The sequence below is a fragment of the Gymnoscopelus braueri genome (genome assembly GCF_963280865.1).
Source record: "Gymnoscopelus braueri genome assembly, chromosome: 2".
Classification (NCBI taxonomy): Eukaryota; Metazoa; Chordata; class Actinopteri; order Myctophiformes; family Myctophidae; genus Gymnoscopelus; species Gymnoscopelus braueri.
The window spans coordinates 32979846-33001132 of record NC_137604.1 but is presented as its reverse complement, the minus strand read 5'-3'; the positions used below and the strand labels follow the sequence as shown (position 1 = coordinate 33001132).

At 40.9% G+C, this 21287-nt stretch overlaps 1 protein-coding gene across 1 annotated transcript in view; it reads right to left on the bottom strand.

Moving 5' to 3' along the window:
* sclt1 (sodium channel and clathrin linker 1) overlaps positions 1 to 20953 on the bottom strand; it is a 30191-nt gene extending 9238 nt beyond the window's left edge. Inside the window, exons 1-17 of the mRNA XM_080448947.1 lie at positions 20665 to 20953; positions 20450 to 20507; positions 20183 to 20235; positions 18496 to 18548; positions 17994 to 18066; positions 17076 to 17131; positions 15332 to 15470; positions 12696 to 12818; positions 11694 to 11759; positions 10546 to 10616; positions 9640 to 9730; positions 8920 to 9011; positions 8351 to 8528; positions 7543 to 7641; positions 6080 to 6151; positions 5857 to 5931; positions 5008 to 5150 (exon numbers count right to left, since the gene is read on the bottom strand). Coding sequence (XP_080305073.1) covers positions 5008 to 5150; positions 5857 to 5931; positions 6080 to 6151; positions 7543 to 7641; positions 8351 to 8528; positions 8920 to 9011; positions 9640 to 9730; positions 10546 to 10616; positions 11694 to 11759; positions 12696 to 12818; positions 15332 to 15470; positions 17076 to 17131; positions 17994 to 18066; positions 18496 to 18548; positions 20183 to 20235; positions 20450 to 20489 — 1424 coding nt within the window. The 5' untranslated portion in view covers positions 20490 to 20507; positions 20665 to 20953. The remainder of the gene's footprint in view (positions 1 to 5007; positions 5151 to 5856; positions 5932 to 6079; positions 6152 to 7542; positions 7642 to 8350; positions 8529 to 8919; positions 9012 to 9639; positions 9731 to 10545; positions 10617 to 11693; positions 11760 to 12695; positions 12819 to 15331; positions 15471 to 17075; positions 17132 to 17993; positions 18067 to 18495; positions 18549 to 20182; positions 20236 to 20449; positions 20508 to 20664) is intronic.
* Between the last annotated feature and the right edge of the window lie 334 nt (positions 20954 to 21287).

Sequence of the window (21287 nt, the reverse complement as noted above, 5' to 3'; positions counted from 1 at the left end):
ATCTACAGAAACGTTCAGATTTCAAATATAAAGTCCTTACCTCATGACAACGGATGTTACCATTCACTTCGGGTGGGTCTAAGTACCCGTATCTTCCATATTGTTCAATAAAAAGCATTTTAATCCGATCGGCGGCCATTTTCTCATAGAGTTATAACGTATCAGGAGTGCAATACCCCCCCCAACCGATACGGCCGCGTAGTTGAAAAAAAAACCGGAGATGGCCATCAATCGGATCAAAATGCTTTTTATTTAACAATACGGAAGATACGGGTACTTATGAGGGCCCGTACATAATTATAACACCCGTGGTCATGAGATAAGAACTTTATATTTGAAATCTGAACGTTTATGTAGATGTACGAGTTGTAAATGGAGAAATGCAAACACCACCAGGTGTACGTTCTGCCATGACGCTTGGCGACGAGCTAACAATGCTAAAGCTCCTAGCCTCGTTACTCCACTGTTGTTTTGGCCACATCTTCAGTGAAATACTTCCATACGAACGTCGAGCGGCCTTGTTTAGCTGGGGCTGACCTCACCTAGCTGCTGTGTTCGCTACAATCTTATATTGTTTATACAACTAGATTCTGTCCCGAAAAAGACTAACGCAATACTGGTCCTTCCTAGCCCCTGGTCCAGAGCGTTAGTGAGATTATTTTTATTTACTCCACTGCGCCCTCTACAGATCTGGACAATTTGAACTTACCATTAACCAAATCTGTAGAGGGCACTGTGGAGTAAATAAAAATAATTTCCGTCTTGCGGACATTTTCTGCCCAAAAAGTGTATTTTACAGAGTAGCTGGGGTGCTGAGAGGCTTCCCACCTCCGACAATAGACTTTCAACAACACAAAACAGCCTTTGTTTCAGTGAGTAGCGAAATGGTTTTGTTTATTTTCACTACTCTTGAGTCTTCCAGGGCGTTAGAGGGAACTCACTAACGCTCTGGACCAGGGTCCACCGTGGTGAAGTTAGTTTCAGCCTCAGGTTGAATATTCACCCAGTGGATATTACTCCAGTAAAGTAAAATACCTCAAAATTTTACTTAAGTACAGTACTTGAGTAAATGTACTTAGTAACTTTACACCACCACAGAGAGGAGCGAAACTGATGGGCGGGGATTAGGCCTAGCTATGACCAATCGAAACCTCTCGGGTTAGCAACTCTCTACCAAACTCTCCGCCCACAGGACTCACAAACAGGCACACAGACTAGCAGAATAGGAGCCTACTTTACTATACAAATTTAACCATTTAATGACGTTAAAACGGATATCTGTTGGGATTGAAAGCTTGCTCGACATTCGAACTGTGTTAATATGGAAAAAAACGAAAATCAGCCAAAAAAAAAAAGAAGTTATTTTGCTTAGTTTCTACCGTTTCTCATCTCGCGAGTTGATGCCCGAAACACCAGGCCTGCTCACATTTGTGAAGAAAGCTAGATTGGTTAAAGATTGGGCTAACTTTACCTAACTAGTTCAGTGATTATATATATATATGTCACAGGTAAATTGGCATTCCAGGTAAATTGGAAGGGGAGCGCTTGTTTTTAGGCGCGGGGCTTTGATGCGAGGACGACAACAACAACATAGCAACCAGGAAAAGCAAGCACCGGCCTCAGTGGCGCACTTCGATAATCATTGGACTCCCCATCCACTACCACTGGGAGTCTGGGTTTGACTCCCGCCTGGGACATTACTTTTTCAAACAACCGCGGACTACTTTTTTTCGCCGATAAAGTATAGTTTTGGACCATGACGGAGGTGCGCCGACTCAGCAGACCTTGAGGCTGAGGAGTCGCGCCCGGGCGCCTCCAGGCGTGAGTGCCCGCGACGACCGGCCGAGGGTCTGCTAGTCGACTAAGCGCCGTCCGAGTTATGTACCGATAGGCACAGAATCGTAAATGATGTTGTGGGGACTGCGTTTGCCCCAACTGCCACTCACTGCACTAACATAGCCTGCCAGCAGCGCCCCCTTGTGCTTCAACTGCATGGAATAAGGCTGTTCGCGGGTGTGTGTGTGCGCGCATGCGTGTGTGCGCGTGTGCATGCGTGCGTGTGTGGTGTGGGGCTCATGTCTGGCTTGCATTGCCCTCTAGCGTTGATTCTACAGAATTGCCTGGGGGGAGGTGAAAACAAGCGCTTCTTTTCCAATTTACCTGGAATGCCAATTTACCTGTAACATATATACTAGGCCGGTGCCAAGCGGCCTACTCGGAACGATGAAAGTCAGGAGCGATGCAAGTTAGATAGAACATTTGCGGTTCTATCGATATTTTTTGGAGATCCGCTGATCCAACCAACTTCCCACTTGGTGCATCACTCCCTAGGGTCCACGCCGAGTTTGAAGTCGGTCGGTCCCATATGGGCATAGCGGTCGGCTCTGCGGTTCTGGACAACTGGATCTCCATACAGTATATGCCTGTATATGGGCGACTTGGGCGTATCATTCGGATCGCGGATCTGGACAACCGCCTATCCAACTGACTTGACACGGGTACTATATGCCAGAGAATATTACATCCAGAATCAGCAGTCAGGTAGAACGTAGAGCTAGTATTTTAGTGCCTTGCTGCTAACAATAGAGACCTGATTTAAGTTGATTTTTGAAATGGTAAAAATAGGGGTAGGACCAGATTAAGCATAGGCTTCATTCCTACTCCCTTTTGAACAATTACTGTTATTGTATTGGAATTATGAATATTTTGATTGCGCATTATTTGTTTTTAATGCATTATTATTGTGTATTATTTTTGTATTTTATTTCGCACAGAAATACACATTCAAATAAAAAAAATCTAATTCTAAACAAGCATTTCAGACAGGGCATTTCAAAATACCTACAAAAGTAATGTGTAGGCTCCACAGGGGGTTTGGGGGGTAAAAGTACATAAATTATATCTAGAAAGATTGCACTCAGTAAGTAACACTAAGAAATTGTCAAGATACAGTATGTAATTTCCAACTGAGATACGATTCATTATGTAATGTATTTCCTTGCCCTTGACTATGACCTTGTCATTCACACTTAGCTTCATGAAAATCCACCCATCCGTTCTCTTGATAGTGACCATGACAACTCCATTGGCAGAGAGTAATTAGCTCTGATTTCATGACACATTTCTGCCATCATGCAGTAAACAGGGAATAACAGAAACATTCTTCTCTGGCTCTCAGCAGACCGCTGTGGATTGAAAGCATTGTGGAAACGGGCCACTGGAGAAGTCGGGTCAGATTGTAAACATTAGCACATTGATCCCGGTAGAGCTTGGGATAAGACAGATAAGAAAGTGGAAAATGGTGCCATGCTGCGGATTCCCAGGCTGTGAAGGGAAACACAGTTGTTGGCACCATAATGCTTTCACAGACTGGCATCCATAATGCTTTCACAGACTGGCACAATTATAATGCTTTCACAGACTGGCTTAATACAGTTATTTTGAACGCTAAACCCTGTTACAGCCAATTTTCTACTACAGTATATACAGTAGGTTCAAGTATGTAAGAGACTGTTGAGAGAAATGAAGAAAACCTTATATTTTTAAAACAAAGCAATACTGCCTCATAAAAGTTGGTATAGTGACTTTATATATTGTCAGATACTTGCATGTGTCATTATATTATCAACACTTTACCCAAATCACAGGAAAATCAACACTTTACCCAGCGCAAGTGGAGTTAGTAGTTTCAGACGAGCAGAAATCAAGCTGAAATGGAGTTAGGTGTCCAAACAACAATAGCTCCACTTGCTGCTGAGGGAGAGGTTTCAAAAGGGTACAAATTCCCAAAAGCTAACAATGGATCTCCAAGCTCACAATGCATCACAACAACGTGTGAATTAATGCCCTGATGCTTCATGACACTTATTATAGGCCTACAATAATAAACAGGACTTTAAATATTACAATAACTTCTGCAAAGAGGTAGCAGAACTAGCGCGACAGAAATGCTATGAACACCTTTCTTCTTGTCACATTGCTCTCCTCATTAAACACTTCATAGATTTTAGAAATATAATTACTTGTTTTCATAACATTAGCGTCAGTGCTAAGTTTGATAAACAGGTACACTGCATAGTTTTAACAGACTACGGGGAGTTTGTTTACGTGTCCCTCCTCCTGGTTCACTGCGCACCGCGCTCTACTCATGCTGTGAAAGGCAGCACTGGAGAGGAGAGGGGGGAGTTGTTTGTTTTTGACGGACAGTTTGAGGATCCAATGGAGTTGGGAGTTTTCGTCAGAGGCGCTTTTTAATACTTTTCATTGGTTCAAATGTTTTGATTTTTTACACAGACGTAAAGGGTGTTCAATAGCGTTGATTTATGAAAAAAAAAAAAAAAGATGAAAATGGAGTTAGCTGGTTCGTCCTGGACACCGACGATATATATATATATATATATATATTATATTAAAAGTTTGGAAGTCTAGCCAATTGGAATGGAATAAAAACAAATCTGACATACACAGCTTGATCCCATGACTACAGCGATAAGTTGTACCAATTTGAGTGAGTAGTAGCAAAAAGTGTGTTTTGAAGAAGACACAAAATGGCAGAAATGGGTTGTGGCATGATCCAACAAGAAAGACTGTATGGCCTACGTTTCAAGAGTTATAGGCTAAAACTTGAAGGAGTCTATTTCAGTGGTTCTCAAACTTTTTTTTCACGTCAAGGATAAATATTTGGTCGTGGACCCCCATCTGAAAATATGTTGTGCCAGGACCCCTGGGGGTCCCCGAACCCCAGTTTGAGAACCAATGTGTTATACCTCTACCATGAGGTCAATTTGACATTTCGGGGAGAGGTTATTCCTTGGCCTACTGGGAGTGTGCGTGCAAAGTTTGACATTGATCAGTCCAGTGGTGACAGAGATTAATCACAGCTAATCAAAGCTGACTGACGCATACACACACACAAACAAACAGCAACACACCCACGGACGGACAGACAGGGGCGAAAACATACTCTCCGTCCTGGTGGAGATAATAATGATCGTTTCCCCTACTTACTCCATCTCTATCTTCTTGAGTTTGTTCTGGGTGCTCTGCAGGGTGATGCTCATGTCGTCCTTCATCCTCTCTGCATCCAGACATCTCTGGTGGAGGGCTTCTATCTTCCTGAACTCCGGCACCGCCCTGCCCTCCTTGTATACCTGACACGAGATCCACGGGATGAGCGTTACCACTAATCAGTTATAAACGCAATCAGCGCGAGCCAAGTCTTTATCCCTGATTTATACTTAGCTGTGCACTGGTGTTGCACACCAAAGTATAACTCAGGCCACAGTGCATGCTATTTTCAGTGGTGGAAAAAGTACTACATTTTTTTACTTGAGTAAAAGTATCAATACTGCAATGTAGAAGTACTCTGTTACAAGTAAAAGTCCGGAATTCAAAATGTACTTGTGTAAAAGTACAAAAGTATTACGGTAGTATCAAAATGTACTTAAAGTACCAAAAGTAGAAAGTACTCATTATGCAGAATGTCCAATTTCACAAGTTTTCAAATGTATGAAATGTACCAAAATCATTTGAAAATAGCAGATCTACAAGCTCACAATATGTCGCATCGCGTCGCATTGTGAGAGATCGGCTATTTTCAAATGGACGAAATGTATACAGATTTGAAGTGAAGTGGGCTGAAGTGGGTAATGTATGTTTTGTAATAATAATCAAAATCTACAAAGTAACTAAAGTTTTCAAATAATTGTAGTGGAGTTAAAGTACAATGTTTGCCTCTGAGATGTAGTGGAGTAAAAGTAAAAGTGTTGGAAATACTCCAGTAAAGTACAAACACCTCAAAATTGTACTTAAGTAAATGTACTTAGTTACTTTCCACCACTGGTTATTTTTTTTTACCTTCTCCAATTCCTCCTCCACGGCTTTCCTCTCTCTCCGGGACCTCTCAATCTGAGACTCCTTATCTGCACACTCCTAGACAGAAAGCAGACGGAGAGGGCTGGGGGGTTAGAGAGGGATCAGGGCAGAAGAGGGGAAATCAGATGTGGGCGACCGGTGGAGAATCAAAAGGGATTTGGTGTGATGGTGGAGGGTATTTGTTCTCAGTGGGGAAGGTCCTTACCAGCTGCAGGGCAGACAGCTCCTCAGCCATTCGGAGGATTTGAACGTTGCACTGCTTACGCACGCTCTCCACCTGACACACACACACACACACACACACACACAAGCGTATTATTCAGATATGCACTGTGACGCACACAATGGCTACCCTGTGATACAGAGATTTGAATCCCTTTGCATTCATCTCTTATTCAGGGGGTCACTTGTTTCATCCCTGTCGAGTGGTTCACTTTATATGCGTCCCAACATTACACTAAGTCCCATGCTGTATTTTTTTGATCAGTTATGAGAGAGAGGAGGGTGAGGAAACTATATCTGGAGCCGCAGCCTTTTAATATTTACCACATTAACCCTGCCATCGCTATTTTGGGAAACTTTTCAATGATTTTCACAAGCTCAAAATGTGTTGCGATGCGTTGTTGTGAGCTTGTAAATTGGCTAGCTTTGCAATTTGTCGTATATAGGGCATAAGTGGTTAAAGGGACAGTTCACCCCCAAAATTACTTTTTTTCCCACCCCATGGAGACTTGAATTCATGGATATTTTTTTTGTTTTCGTCGCATTCCTAAGACAATAATATGATGACCGGCAGAGGTTCCGGTAGGAGACACAAAGAGACTCGCTGCCTACCAAAGAAAAAGAAAAAATCCATGGGGTGACTAATCGATAGGAAAAAAAGTATTTTTTGGGGTGAACTATCCCTTTAACCTCATGACAGACATCTACCCATCAAAATAAATATATAACGCTACAGGAGAGGACACAAGAGCTTACATTTTGTACCACGCTATTGATATTGTACCTAACTATAACATCCTGTTGTTACAGAGTGCAACGGTCCAAATGATTGTCCCTCGCAGTCAGAGACTACGCCCAAAGACACTTAGCGAGGCAACAGTCAGCGCCACAGCCGTACACTACGGCACCTTAATGGGATTAAACGATTGGGAGTCTTGATGGAGAAGGGCCATTAGTAGAGCATTAATCACTTCAGTGTCTTCCTGAAGGAGGCACAGCAGGGAAGCGAGGCACATCTTTTACTTCTCGATAACGCCATGTGTTGAGAAACATGGCGTGAACCTACCGTAGCAGCTGGTTGCAAATTCTAATTTCGGCTTCCAGGTTTCACAGTTACATGTTAAGATATTTAAACCCGACACTCCAACCTCACACTGCACATTCTGCAGTTTCGTGTTTAAACAACATGAACCCTGGCATCCCTATTCTGGGGCAAACATTCAGCAAAAACAGCAGATCTAACTGTACAAGCTCACAACGTGTTGCACCGCGACACCTTGTGAGCTTCTAGATCTTCTATTTTTGCCAAAGACATTTGGTGTAGTAGATCCTAGTAGATCCCTGGGGGAACCCCGGTCAATGAAGTATATATATATATATAGGGTTTAAGTGGTTAAATAGCAATAGGGTAGACGGTAGAGGGATTGTAATTTAGGAAACCCTCACCTCTTTCCTGGTGTGGACAGCAGCATCCTGGATCAGCTGCTTGATGGTCTCCTTGGTCTTCTCAAACTCATCAGACTTTTGCTTCTCCCTCAGAAGGGCCTACAAGGGTGTCAAGATTTACAGCCATTAAGTGATGGGAGGAGACAGCTTCTATCACATAGACCAGTGGTCCTGTGGTTCTCAACCAGTGGTCCGGGGAGTGGGACCAGTAGTCCTTAAGGGGGTTCCCCAGCTAAATTATAGATATTTAGGAACCAAACAGACCCTTATCATAAAGGGTCTTATGTGTCTGTAACTCTGAGAGTGTACTCTCTATGGCATTGGTTCTCAAAGTGGGGTTTGGGGGACCCCCAAGGGTCCTTGAGGGAGTTCCAGGGGGTCCCCAGCTAAATGATGGATAGTAAGGAACGAAATGGACCCTTGTGGGTCTGTAACTCTGAGAGTGTACAAGGGTCCATTTGGTTCCATTTGTACACTCTCAGAGTTACATTAACATTGATTTTATTATATAAATTAGGGTCCCAGAGATAGAAATGCCATTACATGGGGGTCCGTAGCCTAATGCATATCAAACTGGGGGGGTCCTTGAAATTAAAATGTTTGAGAATCACTGCAAGAGCCATAAAAATCTTCTCTTACGGGGGTCCGCGGGCTAATAAGTGTCAATTTGGGGGTCCTTGACATGAAAACGGTTGAAAACCACTGACATAGAGAGGTATAGAGAGAGGTGGGGGGGGAGATTCAGATTTGGTCAGAGAAAAACTGCTCAGAGTGCCAAAAAAAAAGGGAAATAAAAAGACAAACGCACCTGATCTTTCTGTAACACAGCCTCTTCGGTCAGCTGGACGCTGTCGCGGACTTTAGCCAGGGCCTCGTAGCGCTCCTCCTCCAGGGAGGCGCATCGCCCCTGGAGCTCGCCCACCTGTCGCTCCCACACCGCCTGCTCCCGGCGCACCGCCTCTGCCTCCTGAGACGCTGCTTTCAGCCTGAGGATGGAGGGGAGAAAAGTAGACGCAATAGTTGCCTGTGGTAAGCCTTCTATGAGAGAGAGAGAGAGATGAATGCATTTTGAGGATTGGGGCCATTAGAGACTAGGTATAGATGCAGTGTCTGTGTGAAATCATCAGTGTTAAGGCCCCCAGTCGAATATGTTTTGCATGAAAATAATAACACATGCTTCTCTGTGACCTCTTGCACACCTAGTGGCTGCGATGGTGTGTCATTTGTTCAATCGAACACCTTTTTTTCCTGAGGCATTAAAAACCGATTGGCCAATATAGATAGAAATTGCATCCGACTCTTGTGTGCGAGGGCCTTTTACACTTTCAGAGGAAACGATGGATAAATGAACACTGAGGATGTTTGCTGTGAGTTCACCTGGCTTCTAGCTGACTCAAGGCTGACTGAAGCTGCTGTAGTCTCCGGTCTGAGGCCTCCTCGCGACCCTGAGCCTCCGCTGTGTCTTCCTCCTGAGAGAGAACACGCAGATGCACTGATGAGATGAGATAAGCCCCAGGCCATTCCTCTCACAACTTGGCTTCAACAAGTTTTTCTAAGCTAAACTTTGGAATAGTTTCTCTCTCTTTTTTTCTCCACCAAAAGACACTTTTTTTCAAATGGTAGTTATGTTCTTTTTCTTTTCATAAATTAACCCATTAAGACCGGGAACGCAAGCATGTGTCATTTTCAGATTTCTTTGGCTATTAAAAAATGGCAGATATACAAGCTCATAGTGCGGCACCAAGTGCCACGCTATGAGCTTGTAGATCTGCTATTTTTGAAAAATAGTGAACATTTTAGCTAATCTTGGAATATATATTACTTAAAGCGAACACAGAAGCAAAGATTTGAGTTACAAATGTTCTCTTAAAAAATATATATATTCAAAAATTTTCCCCAAAAATCTGGATTTTTCAAAAATAGCAGATCTACAAGCTCATAAAGCGGCACTCTCTATGAGCTTGTATATCTGCTATTTTTGAATAGCCAAAGAAATCTAAAATGACAGAGATGCGTTCCCAGATTGATTGGGTTAAAAAGTTATAACGTTCATAATTAGAGAGAATCCAGGCCAGAATTGTTATTTCTAAATCTCACCCGTCTCTGCATCTGATCCTGTACTGTCTGCAGCAGCTTGGTCATCTCCTCCACTTTGGCCGTGGCTGTCCTCAGCTCCGTCTTGGCCTGCCTGCAAGCACGGAAGACATGGCAACAAACAGCCAGGCAGGTTAATATACTAAAGGAACCAACATTTATAACATGATAGTTAACCTTAATTGATCATCATCGCCAGCGTCATGACTCTTGTCCTACAACAGTATGGCAACACCTAGAGAAAACAATTCTCTAGGTAATGGTTATTTAACACCTGAGATGACCTTGTAGTGTTTGACTAAATCTTCTAGATTCAAGAGAAGTATTTGTCACACAAGTGTGTGAAATGTTGGTGTGACATACCAACTCTATATAAAAAAAAATATATATATATATATATATATATATATATATATATATATATATATATATATATATATATATATATATATATATATATATATATATATATATATATATAGTTACAAAAAACTATGTATCGAGTGCTCGGATCATATCTTTCGTTTGTTTTTATAACTTAAAACTTGTTTTGTTTTTTGTATTATCCCTGTGAAATAAACATTAAAATAAAGTTTATATATATTCGAATATTAATTTTCATATTTGAATATACATATTTTCCCCATATTCGAGGAATATTCGATATTCGAATATTAATTCACCAGCCCTAATATATAGACACACATTTGGGCTGTTTACAGAATATACAGTATAGTACATGTACAGCAGAAGGCTGGCCAGTATATACATAGTTCAAAAGCATTAAATATGTACTGAACTGTAGCAATTCTGAGCAGAATACAGTCCTAGACAAGTGGGTTTAGTGCGGGATAATATATTTAGCAGTAGATATGTTGGATATGCACACAGCAGCAGCGTAGCAGGTACCTGAGCTGGCCACGTAGCTCCTCCATCTCCGTGCTCTGCCCCGTCACCGTCTTGAGGAACTGCTGGTTGGTCTGCGTGTGGCATGACAGACATGAATGCAGTAAGTGAGGCATATCACTCTGAACAAGCAACCCTTAACTCTCAACATGTAGAAGCTTCTTCTCCATAAACTTTCTCTACTCCACAAACTTTATGATGCTGTCCCTTGGCACAAACCCTTGTTTTTCAACACACTGGTGCAACTAAGGTCGCTTGCTCTCTCTCTCACACGCAAACACACACACAAACACGGACGGAAAGAGGCTGCTAGTATGAAAAGTCAGAGAGAGAGAGAATGTAAGCCCAAGGCTTGCCCTCTCATTAAAATTGCATCAGAAGGATATAGTATTACTTTTTTCCCCTCACATACGCTGTATGGTGCTATGTGTAGGTGGAAAGCATTATGCGTGGTGTTTGTCACAGGTATAGGTGCAACAGGCTCTAATCCTATAGCTCAGCGGTCCTCAACCAGTGGTCCGTGGACCACCAGTGGTCCTTGAAGGGGTTCCAGGGGGTCCCCAGCTAAAGGTGTTAATACGTGTTCGTCCCTTCATCCATATTGTAGACGTTGGCTATTCAAAAATAGCAGATATACAAGCACACATATACAATATACAACTTGTAGATCTGCTATTTTTGAACGTTTTCAGAAAATCTTGAAAGTGTTGAATTTTATATTTTTTTAACACAAATCTTCTCTTCTGGGGGTCCCTGGAACATAACATTTTCAGATGGGGGTCCGCGGCCAAATGTATATCAATTTAGGAGTCGGTTGAAAACCCCTGCTTTAGCTTACAGGTCCATTTGTATACTCTCTGAGTTAAATCAACACTGAGGATTTGACTGTGTGTATGTTGTGTGCATATGACCTACACAGAGACACACAGACAGAGACAGAGAGAGAGAGAGGGAGCTCCTGCAGACCATTGCACAATAAAGACAGTTCTCTCTGGCTAGCAGTGATATTAGAAACAGCGGTTCACAGACAGAGATCCATATGAAATATTAGAAGAGGATTAATCTCAGAGCGACATGCAGAGGACGGTGATCCCACACGGCTAATCGTAGGGCAATCATTTAACCAGCTTCTAAGTGGCCATCACACGTACTGATTCCACTTTCTGATTAGCCACTTGCAGTTTCTGGGTGTGCTGCTGCAATTGAACAAGTTGATCCTGTGGAGAGGGAACAGAGAGACACTCAATAAAACAGACTGCTCCTAATTACGCTGCTCTTCTTCTAATGTGAATTAACTGCGTTCAATATCTTGTATTACGTTTAATAATGAATCAATCGCAATCATGATCTTCCTGCCCTGCAAAATTGTGTCAAAAAGAATGTCTAACGATTATTTTTTTTGTTCAGTGTTAAACAAAGATTTTTACCATTTTATGTACTAGCTTTTCATCTGCAGCCTAGTTGGCAGGTCACCATTAAAACAGCACAACAAACATAAGCAAAAGAAACTACAGAGGACACATAGTACAAAGTTACACCACACACATACACACACACACACAATGTCATCTGGAAATAACAAAGGTGAAGGCATTGTCAAATTAAGAGCAGAATTATGTGCGAAGACCATGAAATAAAATGTAGTCGGTGGTATCTAGAGCAGAGGTGTGTGCATGTCATACAGTCATTCAGTGGTGCAAAGCAACTAAGTACATTTACTCTAGTACTGTACCGTACTTATGAACAATTTTTTGGTATTTTTACTTTACTGGAGTATTTTCAATTTTCAATACTTTTACTTCTACTCCACTACATCTCAGAGGCAAATATTGTACTTTTACTCCACTACAATTATTTGAACACTTTAGTTACTAGTTACTTTGCAGATATAAATTGTTATATTACAAAACATGCATTAACCGCTTCAGCCCTATTTCATACATAGGCTATTTTCAAACATTTTAGTACTTTTACTTTTGGTACTTTAAGTATAATTTGATGCCAACGCTTTTGTACTTTTACTCTAGTATATTCTTTTCACTTGTAACAGAGTATTTCTATATCATGGAATTGCTACTTTTACTTCTTAAGTAAGATATCTGAGTACTTCTTCCACCACTGCAGTCATTATATATCTATATATATATACATACCTTGAGCTGCTGACCCTGAGCAGCGTGGACGTGTCCGTTAGAGGCCGTCTTCTGGCAGAGCTGCTGGAGTCGGTCCACCTCCTGGGTTGCGGTGTGCCACAGCTCTACGGCCCGCTCCCGCTCCTAAGCCCACACACAACATAACCTTGTGTCAGGTTATCAGATTGATAGAGGTAACATGAGGTAACATAAGTAGCATGCTGGTAAAGAAGAAGTATACTGTTGGAAGCTTGTGTTTTCTTAATCCATCGATTCTACAAATGTCTAAATCCTAACCGTTTTTTGAAAAAACTTGTGTTGCTATAACTTCAGTGGTTCTCAAACTTTTTCATGTCAACGACCCCCAAAATAATATGTATTTGGCCGCGGAACCCCATCTCAAAATGTTTTGTTCCAGGGACCGCTCAGAAGCAAAGATTTGAGTTACAAATGTTGGCTTTAAAAATATATATTAGGGATGTCCGATATCATCGGCCTCCCGTTATCATCGGCCGATATTAGCATAAAATCAATATTGTTTTTTTGTTATTCTTTATTTTTTATGTTTTAATAAGTTACAGGAGTTCTTACTGTATGGTGTGTGTGATATGAAATGTGAGCTTACCATAATCACAGTAATCCCCGCATATATCGGTATCGGTTGATATCGGTATCGGAAATTAGGAGTTGGACAATATCGGTATATCGGTTATTGGTAAAAAAGTCAATATCGGACATCCCTAATATATATATATTCAAAGATTTGCACACCTTTTCAAGATTAAAAAAGCTATGCGCTTGTATATCGGCTATTTTTTAATAGCCAAATAAATCTAAAATGACACAATGCATCCACGGTCTTAATGGGTTAATGTGTAGTTACAATTACAATAATCTAAAAGATGCCCATGCTATGTTATGTTTATTCGTGTTTGTTTACTTTTTTCTCTCTCCCCAATTTAGTCGTTATGCCAATCGTGCCCATGCTTTGTATAGACCCCGTCATTGCCAACCTCTACTGTTTGTTCTGGGGAGGATGTAGACAACAATATAAAAAAAAAAAATCACAATTATCCAAAAATACTTTTTTTACACCATCGACAGCTTGAATCCTAGTCATTTCTTCTCAAATACAAAATGCACCCTATTTTCAGCTCACTTCAGAGATAAGATCATAGCAATCAGAACAAATTTAAGCCAAACTAGGTCACTAAACATTGCTGAACAGACTCCTGCACACAGCGAACGCAATTTAAACCACTTAACTTCGGTGAATTTAGAAATGATTAGAAAAGTGGTGACTGGTTTAAAAATCCTCTACCTGCTGTCTTGATCCTATCCCCACCAATCTTCTTTTTTTAACTGTCTATCCCAGTGGTTCTCAACCAGTGGTCCGGGGACCACCAGTGTGGTCCTTGGGGGGTTACCAGGGGGTCCCCAGCGAAATTAGTTAACATTGCGTCACAACCATTTTAACCAATTAGCTTTGGCTATTCAAAAATAGCAGATATACAAGCTCATAGCACGGCACCGAGTGCCGTGCTATGAGCTTGTAGATCTGCTATTTTTGAAAAATCTTGAAAATGTGTGCACATCTTTGAATATATATATTTTTAAAGCAAAACATTTTTAACTGAAATCTTTACTTCTGGGGGTCCCTGGCACAAAGCATTTTCAGATGAGGGTCCGCGGCCAAATGTTCATCAATTTAGGGGTCCTTGGCATGAAAAAAGGTTGAAAACCACTGGTCTGAAGAACTATTAGATTTAGTCGATCAGTCTCTGTTTACAGGCACGTTCCCGGAACCACTCAAAACTGCCATTGTCAAAACAATCATCAAAAAAGTAACCTGGACTGTTTGTCTCTTAGCAACTATCGGGCCATATCCAAGCTTCCTTTATTAAGAACAGTTTTTTAATCAACTACACAAATTGTTAAGCAACAACAAAGTACTTGAGCCATTTCTGTCTGGTTTTAGAGCAAGCCACAGCACAGAGGCTGCCCTAGTAAAGGTAGTGGTCTTAGAGTGAACTCTGATGCCAAGAAATCAGTTGTATGAATTTTGCTATCTAAATCACTGGTTCTCAAACTTTTTCATGTCTAGGACCCCCAAAATGATACGTATTTGACCGCAGACCCCCATCTCAGATTTTGTTCCAGGGACCCCCAGAAGCAAAGATTTGAGTGAACAAATGTTCGCTTTAAAACATATATATTCAAACATTTGCACAAATTTTCTAAAAATTGCAGATATACAAGCTCATAGCACGGCACTCTGTGCCGCACTATGAGCTTGTAATATATCTGCTATTTTTTGAATAGCCAAAGTATAAAAGGTTTAAGTCGTTCAAACTATTGTGATGCTATATTAAACACATTTAGCTGGGGACCCCCTGGAACCCCCCCCCTCCCCCAAGGACCCCACTTTGAGAACCAATGATCTAAATAAAGTTTGATTGATTGATTTATGTAACCACAGATCAGGTACCTAATAAGGGACGTTCTTAACTCAGGCACCAAGGTGAAAGAATGTATTCTTCCAAATGAGACGGGACATTTAACATGACTGCACATCAATAATATTATGCAGATTCTGAGACATTGACACAATATTATTATTCAAGTTGTGTGTGTGTGTTCATTATGATTTGTGTGACCTGTCCAGAGAGCTGGATCTGTTCCTGGAGGTTCCTGATAACTCCATCCTCCTCCATTGCACTTCCCTCCACTCCTCCTGATGCCACTGGCAGAGCCTGCAGCTGCCTCTCCACAGACTCCCTCAGCTCTGCATGCAGCCTGAGGGAGGAGAGGAATACATACAGATGTGACCGGGCACAAAGACAGCAGTGGTGGAAAAAAAGTATACTCACATTTATATACTCACAAGTAAAAGCATCAATACTGCAATATAAAAAAAATACTCCGTTACAAGTAAAGGTCTGGCATTCAAAATGTAATTGAGTAAAGGTCTGGCATTCAAAATGTACTTGAGTAAAAGTACAAAGGTATTGGTATCAACATGTGCTTAAAGTACCAAAAGTAGAAAGTACTCATTATGCAAAATGTCCCAGTTTTCATGTGTAAAATCTTTCGAAAATAGCAGATCTACAAGCTCACAATGCGCATTGTGAGCTTGTAGATCTGCCATTTTCAAATGGCCGAAATGAGTAATGTATGTTTAGTAATAATAATCAAAATCTACGAAGTAACTACAATTTTCATATAATTGTAGTGGAGTAAAAGTACAATATTTGCCTCTGAGATGTAGCGGAGTAAAAGTAAAAAGTACAGAAATTTGTAAATTCTCCAGTAAAGTTAAAAATACCTCAACATTGTACTTGAATTACTTTACACCACTGGAAAACATGAACCAAAACATGACAAGGATTTTTCAAGGTTACATGCACAGTATGTTGTGATCCAAAAATAAACCAATCATAATCCTCAAGTCCCCCAGCACACAAAAGCTACAGTAACAGGCATTACTTTGATGTTGGCCAATAAGGCCACATAATTCAGTGACTTTGGTCAAATAATCCACACATAAAAAACCCACAAGAGTGAAACATGTGAAAGGATATCTTATGGCAGCCTGACTTACCGCTGTAAATAATTGATCCATACCACCTCTGTTACTCATACTTCTGAGACACTTCATACACACACATGCACGCACAGACTCTCACACTTATTATTTATTCATTATGTGAGCTGGGAAAAACTAATGAATTAACCCATTAAGACCGGGAACGCATCTGCGATTCATTTTTAGATTTCTTTGGGCTATTCAAAAATAGCAGATCTACAAGCTCATAGCGCGGCACCGAGTGCCTTGCTACGAGCTTGTAGATCTGCTATTTATTTATTTTTATCGTGAAAATGTGTGCAAATCTTTGAATATATGTTTTTTAAAGCGAACATTATTAACTGTCTTCTAAATCCTAACAGTTTAAAACAATATATATGTTTCTATTATATCAGTGGTTCTCAACTTTGTTCATGTCAAGGACCCCCAAAATGATATGTATTTGGCCACGGACCCCCATCTCAAAATATGTTGTTCCAGGGACCCCCAGAAGCAAAAAAATATATATATATATATATATATATATATATATATATATATATATATATATATATATATATATATATATATATTCAATGATTTGCACACATTTTCACGATTTTCAAAAATAGCAGATCTGCTATTTTTGAATAGCCCAAAGAAATCTTAAAATGACACACAGATGCGTTCCCGGTCTTAAAGGGTTAATGTATCCGGTGTAGCCTTTGGAAAGAAAAAGCTCAATCCATGGTGACAGACACGTAGTCGCGGGCCTCCGTCTGTTATCTAGCGGCTCTACCAGACACTGTTTGTGTGCCACACATGAATGTGCCTACCTTTCATTCTCCTTGACAACCCTCTCCAGTTTCACTTTGACATCTGTCATCTGCACCTGTGAATTCACATGGGAGGGGGGGGGGGGGGGGAGATTCAAACATTAATCCACTTCAACCGGGAACGCATCCGTGTCATTTATTTTTTAGATTTCTTTGGCTATTCAAAAATAGCAGATACACAAGCTCATAGCGCTATGAGCTTGTAGATCTGCTATTTTCGAATAGCCCAAAGAAATGTAAAATGACACTTTCCCGGTTTGAATGGGTTAATTAGGATGAGGGAAGGCCCTGACAAGTTGATGCTTTTTAATGCCACTCTTAAGAAAAGTTTTGAAGCAAATACTCGAAATGCCTGAAGGTAAATAAAAATGCTTCTTTGGTTTTTACTTTAATAAAACATTGGCTTCAGGTCGATAATTGTGTGAAATAGAAAATGTCACGTTATTTTGTAAAGAGTGTTTAAAGGGAGCACCATATCTTCACATAACTGGTCCTCACTAATGCTTATTACAAGATGGCGCAAATTCTGTCTAGTCACTCTGCATCTCTATGCAACATGGACAGTTCAGAGGCCTGCCTTCCAAAGATATAATTGATGGCGTTTCCAAGCTAATGAAAACTACAGCCTTTCTCTTCCTGGAAAGTTAGCATGCTGAAATAGAATCCTTTACTGTTGAATTAATCAACCAATCAATAAATTTGATTTAAACTATTTGAAATCATGTTTGTACTGTAATTACCAAACCTGCCTGGATGCCACTGGTAGGTTTTTGAAATGTCCACAGACCTCCTCTGTGACACCGTGAGTACACAGAAATTGTGCGATCTTATAATGAGCATTAGTGGGGGCCAGTTATTATTATGAAGATAGATAGATTGAACATGAGTGAAGTGGCCCTTTAAGTAGTCTTCTTTCACCTGGTATGTGTTCAGTTGTTCAGTCATGCCGTCCATGTGTCGGTCATACTCGGCTATCAGAGGAGCCATGATGCTGAAATTCAGAGCAGAGTGACATGCTGAACCTGATAAGACATGATGCTATGCTGAGATAGCAAGAGTAGCATTGCAACAGCATACCTGAAACGAGCCTAAAATATGAACCAAAATTGGCAACTGAGACACTGTTAACATTCTATTAGTCATTAGAAGCCGGGCACTTTGTAATGCCAATTTTGACTATTGCTTTTCTACAAGAGCAGAAAGTGAACAAAATATAACTTTATACTACTAGACATTGCATGCATGCATGCATGTACACACACACACACACACACACACACACACACACACACACACACACACACACACACACACACACACACACACACACACACACACACACACACACACACACACACACACACACACACACACACACACACACACACACACACACACACACACACACACAATGATGTACCTTCTATCTGAGATCCAGGGGGCAGGGGACTGTGCATGCCTCATCTCCTCAACCTGACAGAGAGGAATAGAGTGGAGTAAACACTAGCCCTAGAAGGGCCGCTGATATTCCATACTGCATGTGTTCTATAACACGTAATGCATTTTAATGGAGGGATTCATCTCGGCAGCACTCTAATTTGTGTACTCAGCCAATAATTAATTGCTGCGGCGACTTGGGGTTCATCTACTTTCATAATCCATTTGAAAGTTGTGGCAGAAAACTTTTTCTTTTCCAGAAAAATATCTCCACGAGATTCACAAAGAACCACATTCTCTGGACTATAGTAGACGTGGACGCATTGGTAGCATTAAACAATAAGAATAGAAATAATGGCAGTGGGAGCATGTAAACCACCATTAGCACATCACATAGATCACCTAAGTCTGACATAATTTACGCATCCTACCTGGGTCACGGCATATAGGAACTGTGTTCCAAAAACAAACAAATGAGCTGGCCGGTTTGACTCAGATTGATATATGAAGCATCAACTGACGGCGAGAAAAGGCTAATGTGACCACCGGCGAAGTGACTGACTATGTGACTGACTATCGTAAACGATACAGAGCCACCTCCCCGAGAATATCACCGGGACAGTTTGTTTATTTTTGGACCACAATTCTTAACCCATTAAGACCTGGAACGCATCTGTGTCACTTTTTGATTTGAGCTAAAATAGCATTATTTTACACTTTGGCTATTAAAAAATAGCAGATATACAAGCTCATAGCGCGGCACCGAGTGCCGCGCTACGAGCTTGTAGATCTGCTATTTTTGAAAAATCTTGAAAATGTGTGCAAATCTTTTAATATATATTGTTTAAAGCTAACATTTTTAACTCTATTCTTTGCTTCTGGGGGTCCCTCGAACGAAATATACATTTTGGGGTCCTTGACATGAAAAAGATTGAGAACCAATGACATAGTAACATAAGTTACTATGTCATTGGTTCTCAATCCAAGTTAGCATATCTAATTACACCTATCAATTTGTGTGTCCGATACCTGTGTGCTCTTTGAGGAATGTTTACATGTTTAACGCGGCTGTGAATATGATCCCGTCACGTACAGAGAATGTGGTCCTTGTGGATCTTGTGGAAACGTGAAATATATTACTCAACTTTCAAATGGATATGAAACTAGATGACTGGACCCCAAGTCGCAGCAATTAATTATTGGGGCGAGTACACAGAGTGCTACAAATCAGAATTCTGCCGGGATTAATCCCTCCACGAAAATACATTGCCTGTAATGAAACGCATGCAATGTATGGAGGGGGAACATAGGTATGACCCCGTATGGGAGGACTATAGATCAGCCATGCTAGGGCTGGGTAAACACTTAGCCATGGTTCACATGACGCTTATGACAGTCATGTTTCAGGGCTAGGTAAACACTGTAAGGTCTCCACTATAGTGTCTTTATCCATGTATGATTATTTCTTGCATTTGTATTTACATAGCGTAGGGCACAAATGTATTTCTGTGGATATTCATTGAAACATGTTGTTAACCATACTATCGTAAGACAACCTGCCATGGTTTCGGGGGAAAATGATGACTGCATTGACAAGATTATAGGTATGATTGGTAGCCGTGTAAACCTAAATGATACATTTTAAAGGTGGTTGATGATGATCATAATACCTGAGAATGTTGTCCATCTTGATATTGGCTGAGGACTGAGTTCAATCTTTGGACTAAACACACACACACACACACACACACACACACACACACACACACACACACACACACACACACACACACACACACACACACACACACACACACACACACACACAGAGAGAGAGACTGGGATTGTGGTTTTATAGTGTACACTGTAATGAATGAGATTGTGGTTTTATAGTGTAATGACTTGAGTTCAATGTTAACTAGAATCAGCCCCCTTACCTTGATCACGCAGAAACTCAACGTCTGACTCTGCTTGCATTGTACCTGGACAGACAGGCTGTAAAAACACATTCATTCAGTCATGCTAAGAGCTTGTTAACAAACTGCCAAGCTAAAAATAGTCACTGACAGCAGCCAGAATCCCAGGATAACACAGCAGGTATGTATGGACAATCTCAATTCTCAAAGTTATTGAAACGGACAATTATCATCACCTGGGATAGTTCCGATCAGCCTGTATGTTGTTTTAACGTTAGCAGTGAATAATACACTGTCAGTACATCACTAGTGTTGTTAGGATTAGAGAAGGATCACTGTAACCTAGCAGGCTAACGACGCTTAGCTTATCTCTGCTAACTGCCTGCTGACTAACTTGTGACACTATCGCATGCCAGGTTGGCAGGAGCCTTAATAAACATGCGCGTCCATTTAAACTGCTATAAAAGACACTAAAGCCGTATATAATAAAACCTTTATCAAGTCTCCGCCGTCTGTTTTGAAACAAATCACAACCTATCACAGACAAGAGTTCCGCTTCCGTGCGGTGTCCCCCTGGAAACAGGACTAGAGGACGACACGTTCCACCCTGCTGTGGGCAGCGGCGTTGCCATGTCCGCTTATTATAAGCGACTTTGGGTTTATTCTTCTGTAAAGTTGCCTGTAAATATTGGTGGTCGCGTTTTTTGGGGTTTGTTTCTAAACTGTAGTTTGTTTATTTGGGCTTGCTTCATAATTTTTTACATTATTTTAATTTAACCAGTGGTTTTCAAATATTTTCATGTCATGGACGGCGGTGGACCCCCACATTAATATGTATTTGTCCCTATTAACCCCCATC